Source organism: Larus michahellis, chromosome Z, assembly GCF_964199755.1.
Source record: "Larus michahellis chromosome Z, bLarMic1.1, whole genome shotgun sequence".
NCBI lineage: Eukaryota > Metazoa > Chordata > Aves > Charadriiformes > Laridae > Larus > Larus michahellis.
The window spans coordinates 24358959-24367572 of NC_133930.1; the positions used below are offsets into that span (position 1 = coordinate 24358959).

The 8614-nt window shown below is 41.0% G+C and overlaps 1 protein-coding gene across 9 annotated transcripts in view; it reads left to right on the forward strand.

Moving 5' to 3' along the window:
• MAST4 (microtubule associated serine/threonine kinase family member 4) overlaps positions 1 to 8411 on the forward strand; it is a 298871-nt gene extending 290460 nt beyond the window's left edge. For all 9 annotated transcript variants that reach the window (XM_074568788.1, XM_074568789.1, XM_074568792.1 and 6 more), the window contains 3 exons: positions 251 to 387; positions 1092 to 1273; positions 2109 to 8411. In XM_074568788.1, the coding sequence (XP_074424889.1) occupies positions 251 to 387; positions 1092 to 1273; positions 2109 to 5980 (4191 nt within the window). In that variant the 3' untranslated portion in view covers positions 5981 to 8411. The remainder of the gene's footprint in view (positions 1 to 250; positions 388 to 1091; positions 1274 to 2108) is intronic.
• Positions 8412 to 8614: the final 203 nt, after the last annotated feature.

Below are 8614 nucleotides of genomic sequence, written 5' to 3' on the forward strand. Positions count from 1 at the left end.
AATTTCTCCTTGTCCCAAAGCTGGAATGGAGGAAGCTTAGGAAATTTGAGAATTCTTTGAGAATCTTAGAATCATTGTTTATCTTACATAAATTAGCCTGACAACATCTGCACAGGGCTCCCTACAATGCCAGCTCTTGCTCTGATGTGGGAGTTCTGTCTTGTTACATTTGCATGTGTGGTGTAGCTTCAATTTAAGGCAAAGTTGTTTGTATTACTCATGCCTAAAGGCTCCTCCTCCATTTTGGCAGAGTGGTAACAAAGTCTCGGTAACGACCACCCCTTTTGAAAACACTTCCATCAAGACAGGACCTGCCAGGCGAAACAGCTACAGGAGCCGAATGGTCAGGCGCAGTAAGAAGACCAAGAAGAAAGAGAGTTTAGAGAGGTGAGTAAATCCTTTTGTTTCATGGTGAATAAACTGTGTATACCTAACAATTAATTTAAAATACGAATGTAATACAGTTCTCTCTCTTGTCTTCTACATCTTTTTACCTTCTTCTGTGAGATCCTGTGGTTGTAACGTGTCCTTTCAATCCTGTTTTGCCTACACTAGATCTGTTAAAATAACACCTAAAAAATTTTGCATGGCACACATATAGATGTGGAGAAGAAAGTGAATGACTGAGGTTGCATCTTAATTTGGTTTAAGTATATCTTTTTGTACTGGTTTAATTAAATTTGCTAGTGCAAAGTTTATGGGCATTTTTAGTTTGATGTTAAATTTATGTGTATTTTGTAAATACATTGCTAGTACTCTATATATACACCTTCAGTTTTGGTGGGTTTTTAAATTAAGAAAACGAAGACATGCTCATAAGGAGCTAACCATTCTTCTGAAATACAGCAAGTAAATTTTAATACAAATAGATTTAGTTACAATATCTATCTCACCTATTATCAAATCAGGATATTTTCTAAACTTCACATTTTGCAGCGTGGTTTGCTTTCATGTAAATAAAAATGTAATATTTCCTTTTCTGAGGGTAGTGGGAGAGAGAAGCAAAGTTAGCATGCAAGAGTTTTGCCTGTGATAATAGTATCTTCTGTGTATCTTAACTTGTGATTAATGCTGTGCTCTTCTCACACTAGGAGAAGATCTCTCTTTAAAAAGCTGGCCAAGCAACCCTCTCCTCTTCTTCACACCAGCAAAAGTTTCTCCTGCCTGAACCGGTCACTTTCATCAGGGGAGAGCTTGCCTGGGTCTCCAACCCACAGCTTATCTCCTAGATCACCTACCCCAAGCTACCGCTCTACTCCCGATTTTCCATCTGGTGAGTGTGAAGGAATGTAGGGCAGAGGAAAGGGACTGGAAGTATATTCTACTTCTTGTGAGCCCCCCAGATCTGTTACATTCTGCTAAGAGTAGTCAGCTCTGACAAGCATAAGAATTGAACAGCTGGAAGAGGGAAGAAGATTCCTGATGCAAAATCAAAGGTGTTTTCATGATACAGAAGCACCTAAAAGGAACTGTCTGCTAGGTTTGTTCCCAGAGTTTAAATCCAAGTACAATGTCTGTCAGTTGAGTAATAAACCATCCAAATTGGGAGTAAAAGGTGGAATCTTGCCTAGGGAGAGGCTGATTGTTAAAAGAATGAGACTGAGGAAAAAGTGGCTTAATGATGGAACTACCATGGGCACTCATGAATGCAGATTTATTGCTGAAAAAATTGGGTGGGTGCTGAAATATGCGTCATTCTGGCTCCTAAAAGCCTGCCTCGTTTTTCCTGTTTTACTTCTGTTATGATTTTAGTGTGTATTAAAAGTGACTGATGTTGTATAATCCCTTGGCAAAAGTAAATTATTTGGAAAGCATTGATCATTGCTTTGAAGTGGCAGAAAGCATTAGGTATTCTATTTAAATAGCAGAAAGCAATAGCCTAAAGGGTATGAAGGAACAGAGGAGGAAAGGGAGAAATAGCAATGTAACTGGAATGATGAGGGGTTTACAGCCCAGTCACTCAAAACCTTCCAATCTTTGGAACACTGTGGCAGCAGATGGCACGTAGGCCTTTTGCACCAAAGTTCTGTGTCTCACTGAGCATTTAGACAAGATTCTACAAATTTTGCTGATCTTATGTTTGTTTTGATTGTTTGTTCTTTTTGTAGGTACTAACTCTTCCCAGAGTAGTTCCCCTAGTTCAAGTGCTCCCAATTCTCCAGCTGGTTCAGGACACATAAGGCCCAGCACTCTTCATGGCTTGGGTCCAAAGCTTGGTGGGCAAAGATACAGATCAGGAAGACGCAAATCAGCTGGCAGCATTCCTCTCTCTCCCCTTGCACGGACACCTTCTCCAACACCCCAGCCAACATCCCCTCAGCGATCTCCATCACCATTGCTAGGGCATTCAATTGGAAATACCAAAATAGCTCAATCTTTTCCTAGCAAAATGCACTCCCCTCCAACTATAGTAAGGCATATTGTTAGGCCAAAGAGTGCAGAGCCACCAAGATCTCCACTGTTAAAGAGAGTCCAGTCTGAAGAGAAACTTGCACCCTCTTATGGCAGCGATAAGAAACACTTATGTTCACGAAAACACAGTCTGGAAGTGACCCAGGAAGAAGTGAATAGAGAATTGTCCCAAAGGGAAGTAACTCTTCAGAGCTTGGAGGAGAATGTATGTGATGTGCCATCACTCACACGAGTCAGGCCTGCAGAGCAGGGCTGCTTGAAACGACACATCTCCCGAAAATTAGGTAGGCAAGAATCCATTGATGAGCTTGACAGAGAGAAGCTGAAGGTCAAGATAGTTATGAAAAAGCAAGATTTTGCTGAAAAAGCAAATGCTGCTATACATGAACCTAGCAGTGAACCAGAAAATCCCAATACCTTAAGACTGGAAGAAAGAGACAAAAAAGCATTCCAGAAGGTGTTAGAAAGATCAAATCAGTTTGAAACAAAAATTGTTGCTCTGGACACCCAGTCAGCTGGTGGCATACTCAAAGATACCCTTCAAAAGAATGCGAACTTGAGATCAAATGATGGTGTTGCTTTAGATGCACAGTTGTTGTTTCATGGGCCTCCACCTAATGAACTTGGTCATATTTCTTATGACTTCAAAAGAATTTCCCCTCCGTGTACACTACAAGATGTGCTACCTCAGTCTTCTGACAGGATCCTAAACGGAAAGGGAGAAAACACAGATAAAAATGTACCAACAAAAGAATTTGTCAAATTTGAAAGATTAGATGGTAAACTTGCAAATATTGATTATCTTAGAAAGAAAATGTCCATTGAAGAAAAAGATGACAGCGTCTGTCCAGTGCTAAAACCCAAATTGACATCAAATGTTCATGAATGCCTTCAACTTAATACAGGCAGACCTATAAACATACAGCAGGACTCCACTGCAGTTGCTGATGGTAGAGCATTTATCAGCAGTGCACATGCTGCTCAGATTAACTCGGTTTCTTTTGTTCCTCTCAAGACCTTGAATGGCCGAGCAGACATGAGTGTGGAAAAATCAGCCCTTATTTCCACTGAGTCTCCTGTCAGAAAAAGTCCATCAGAATATAAACTTGATGGGAGGTCAGTTTCCTGTTTGAAGCCAATAGAAGGCACACTAGACATCGCCTTACTTTCTGGGCCGCAGTCTTCAAAGAGTGAACTGCCTTTGTGTGTGCTGCCAGAAGGACAGAGCACCAGCAGTGATGGGGGATCTCCTAAACCCCCAGCACCACAAGGGAGTGGTGGGAAGACAGAACTGGCCTGTCAGAAAGAGCAGTTGTTAAACCATTCAAAATCTGGCAAAGTCAAAGTATCAGAGCCTCAGATTCTGCAAACAAGCAAGAGTTCTCCAAATCCACCAGTCATCCCCGTGGCTGCAGAAGTAGTGACAGAGAAAAAGGTTTCTAGTCCAGCTACTAAAGGCAGTATTTCTGTTATTGAAGCTGTTCAAAAGAAGGACACCTCCCCTTCAAAACAGAAGGATAATTCAATGGAGGCAAAGTCTTGTGTTATTCAAAGTCAAAGTGTTAAAACTATTCAAACATACTCCAAACTTTCTGCTGTCCAAAGCACTCCTGAAAAAGCTGTAGGAAAAGAGAAGCAAATACAAAAGGAGTTGCCTGCTAAACAGCCAGTAGCCCAGAGAAGTTGTGAACCTATCCCTGCAAAGGTGGAGGTGATCAGGGAGTCATCTCTGAAGGTATCTGTCTCAGATGTCCTGATAACAAGCTACTCCAAAAGTAATGAAAAAAACTGTGCTGATTTTGCCATTCCACCTCAGATGCAAGGAAAAATACAGGCAGCTGGCCCCAAGGCACAACCTAAGGATGGCAGAGAGTCACTGAAACAGCTAGGCAAAGATGACAGCGGTGTTGCTAGTAGCTCTGTGGAAAGGGACATAACCAAACAGAAAGTTCTCAGTGAGGCTAAGAAAGTTACCGTAGAGTCAAAGAGTGAAGCTCTTCCATCCAAACGGCCCATGCAACCCTCAACAGATTGTGATCCTAAAAATGAAAAATCTGCACCGGTTTCTTCTGTGCAGAAAGACTCTGCCAAAGATTTAGGAAAGAAAGATCAAAAACAGCTCACTGACACAAGGCTTCAAGCTATAGAGAGAGAGCAGTCAAGCCAAGTTCCTCGGCAGCAACTTAATGCTTCAGGCTCCCCTGCTGTGAGAGACACTGTAAGCAGAAACTGTGCTGTAGGTGTTGAAGAACATGCGAAGCCTGCTACTACCTATGTGGAAAGCAGCAGTAATAAACACAAGCCAGTCTCTGAAACGAGTTCCTCTAAGTCTAAGTACTTGGATAAACAGACATTGTCACAAAAACCATGCGCTCCGACCGTAAAAGAAAAAGAAACTATTATTCAGGTATCTGTCAGCTCCAGGAAAGATGGAAAACATGCCAGCAAAAATGTGCTAGAAGCCCTTTCTTCTGTTTCGGGCTCTTTGAGAAAAATGAGCAATGAACATGCACAGGCCGAAAGGCCAGTGAGTTTGGAGCATGACTCAGTAGCCACCCTCCAAATGAGCAGCATCACTCCTGACACCAAACCCAAATCCTGTGCTGTCTGCCCGGTACCAGCAGGCCCAGAGAGTTCTAAGCAGATGCAGGTCCCAGAGCCAGCAGGCTTGGAGGAATCTGCTGATCAAAAGCAACTTCAGCTCAGTGAAAAACAAACCATGTCTCCAAAGTTTTCCACTGTGAAAGACTGTCTCTTGCTGAACAAACAGGCAGACAGAAGTCCTAGTAACCAGATGATCTCTGCAGACAAAAGACCCGAAGGAAAAATAAGCACTGATGCACTTTATGTTCAGCTTGACAGTGGGAAAGTAGAGCCTATCCTTTGCCTCGCAAACTGCGATGCCAGAGGGAAAGGAGCAGAAAAAGTGACCGCAAGTAGCAAAAGCTCTCAAGATTCAAAAGGGAAAGGACAAGCTAATCAAAAACAGCCAGAGGATGCAAACAAGCAGGTTGCAATAAAACATTTGTCAGCTTCCAGCGGGCAGAGTTCTTATCATGTGTCTGCAACACCAGGAAAGCCGCTAACTTGTTCATCCAATTTCTCTGAATGTAAACAAGAAGTATCTGTTGTGTCTTCAGCGAAGAGTGATGCATCTTCAGCAAAGGTTAAAGCAGGTTCATCTGAGCTTCCTGCAACCTGCAAGGAACTAAATAAGAAAAGTACCTCTTCCACAGGGAGCAGTAAGGCAGAAATGACAAAAAGTGTTTCGCTGATGGCCTTGCACAGTGCTGCTGTTGTAGTTGAAGCCCACCACCCTGCTCCAAACCTTGGCATGAAACCTGGAAATCAAGAGAAGTCATCTTTTGTTAACACTGTGGATGTAAAGGGAAGAGATGCTGCTCAGGCTCAGCAGTCTGCTTCAAGAAAACAGAATGTAGGTAAAGATTTATGCAGGTCAGCAACCACACCTGACCGCCCTAACGCACTTTCTAATGACAAAGAGTCAACTCGTCAGCGGCGAGGAAAGGAAGCTTCACGGAGCAGTCCTCACAAAAAATCCTGTTAACTTTAAGACCCAGCAGGTGTGAATTCAAGACTAGTGGAAACAATGTCAATATATTGGACTGCCTTTAAACCAGCACTGTGTTGTGTCTTTGTGCAGCAAACCTTTCGTGTCACTGACGAAAGACAACAAGGGGATATGTAAAGAGAAGACTCTTTTTCAAAATGCCTTCCCAATTGTAACCGGTAAAACTGTTACCATATAGTATTTGTACAAAAATACCTTTACAGCTGAGAGTTGTTGAAGAAAAGATTTCCTCTGTAAATACTTAGCCATGTGTTTGGGTTTGAATGTAGCATATATACTTTGCTGCTGATTGCTTTGTTTACTCTCCCCTTTTTTAAGATAGTTGCTTTGCCACTTATTTGCCATACTCAACTATGAAACAGTTATTAAAACTCAGACCTGGCATGGATGTGCACAAGCATTGGTCTGACTGGAAAACAAAAACAGGCCACATTTTTACTTACTAAAAATCCTATCTAGAAGTTAAAAAAATACTAGTACAGAATAACTGTGGTGACTTATTGTGAGTTTTTACATGTATTTTTAATAATCCAATTTTGATAGTACTGTACTTGGCTGACTGCTTCACCAGATCTAACACAAGACCTATGTGCGTCTCCCTACTGCACAAAGCCTGTCTCTTAGAGTAGGTGTTGTTAAAGCTACGGGAGGACCACTTGGTTATCAGGGCGTCCCAGCAAGAGTCGTGTTCTTTGGTGGAATGGTGGTTCTTGTCTTGTCTATTGGGAGTGTGTTCTGTGACCTTCACCTCAGACAAGTCTGAGACTCTGAAGCACATGCCATGTGCTCAGTTTTTGCTGCAATCCTCTCGAGTTCCTTGAGCTTTTGTAAATTCAGGCCCTTACAGTGTGAGGCACAAGTATAAGCACATGACTTGCAGTACTATATGTTCATCCCTGTTTTTTAATACATTTAGAGAATGCGTACTATCGTGGCGTATAGGTCTGTATAATTAGCTTCATACAACTGTAGCTTTTTTCTATTTTACAACAAGTCAGGTAAAAAGGAAAAAAGCAATTTCAGTATCATATCTTCAGAGAAGTTCAGGACATCGGATACATTTTAATACATAGCTGGGGCCTTATGTTGTAGACTTAACTTGCTGTTTTTAGCAAGTAATTCTGGGTTTCATATTCATTTCTAAATGCATTGAGTAGCTCCATACATTTCGTAACATAGTCTTTTTATTTGTATGCAAAAAAGTAAATACTGTAATTATAAAAGAAGCATTTTGTAACAAAGGAACCTGTTGGAGCTATTTGGTGCTAGAATGTGACTGTCTTTTTACTTTTGCTAAGCCTTATTTAAATTTTGTATACTGTGGAACGTGTAGACTTTGATCATTTTAGCATGGAGGTATTTAGTTTGTTTTGAAGGATGAAAAGTAAAATTTGAAACATGTACAGAAGCACTACGAAATACCCATGCATATGGGTGTTTTTTAATGATGGGGATCAATTGAATAGTGGTTTTGCTTATTTCTGTTACGTGTGCCCGCAGTAGAGGTGTAGGCCCCTGCCTGTTTCATCAGGGCTTACAGATTGTCTTTCTGTCTCAAAAACTTAAAACTTGTTCGTAAAAGCACAGCGTGAACTTGACTTGTAGGTTTGTATGGCAACGGACAGTGTGCAGAATTCATTTCCCTCTGGTGAAAACTTTATTATACTGATTAGTTGAGTTGGGTTACAGCAAATCTGTCATGGAAAGGTAATATCACAAACAAGTCCTCCTGACTTTTCACATGGCACTAGAACATTCATACTGCCTTTGATGCATTTACAGAGGAGCTAGTGAACAATGGGTGATGTTTTTTGAGCAGTTTTAAAGATAAAATGGTCTCGACATTTACAGTTCATCTGTGCTTTGGCAGTTACTACAAATGAACGCTAATGCACTTCAAAATAACATTTCTGTCTGGGAGGTATTTCCTAGTTTACAGTCTCCTGCATTTTTTTCAACTATCCTTTTGTTTCCTTTAAAGCACATATAGCTGTTTGTTTACAGTATACTTTTATGTATATTTTGTATAGTTCATTATCACTTCTGACAAAAGTTCTTTGCATTTTTGAAGTGTAAAAGTGCTTAAGCTTGTGTTTATGTAGTACCTGTTTGTTGGTGTTTACCTTATCAGTGAGCTGTTAGAGATCCTCCTGCCTGTGTTCTACTCGGTCAGTCTTTATGTGATTGTAGATCTGATGTGTTCTTTTGTAGACTTCCTGCGGTAGATTCCTCAGCTTACAGAAAAAAAAAAAAAAGAAAAAATTGTTAGGGTCTGTGCAATAAAGTGTTTGCAGTCTTATTTTCTCCAAGAAACTCCTTATGGATGTCATAATTGTTGTATATTGAACATGATTATTTATACTTATGCAGTTGCATAACATGGAAATAAAAATCAGCATGAAACACTGCTGTGTTAGTGGTTTTCGTTGAATTTCTTTCACTCCTGTAACTTACAGCATGTCTCTGCTCTACTCAGAGGCAGGCAATTAGTTGTCTTTTTTTCTTTCTCTGGGGCCAGCTCAGTGCACCCCTGAGGCACATGCTGGCCGAGGACTTTGCATGAGGAAATGCAGTTTAATGTGGAGATGGAGGAGGTCTGCATAGCTGAGT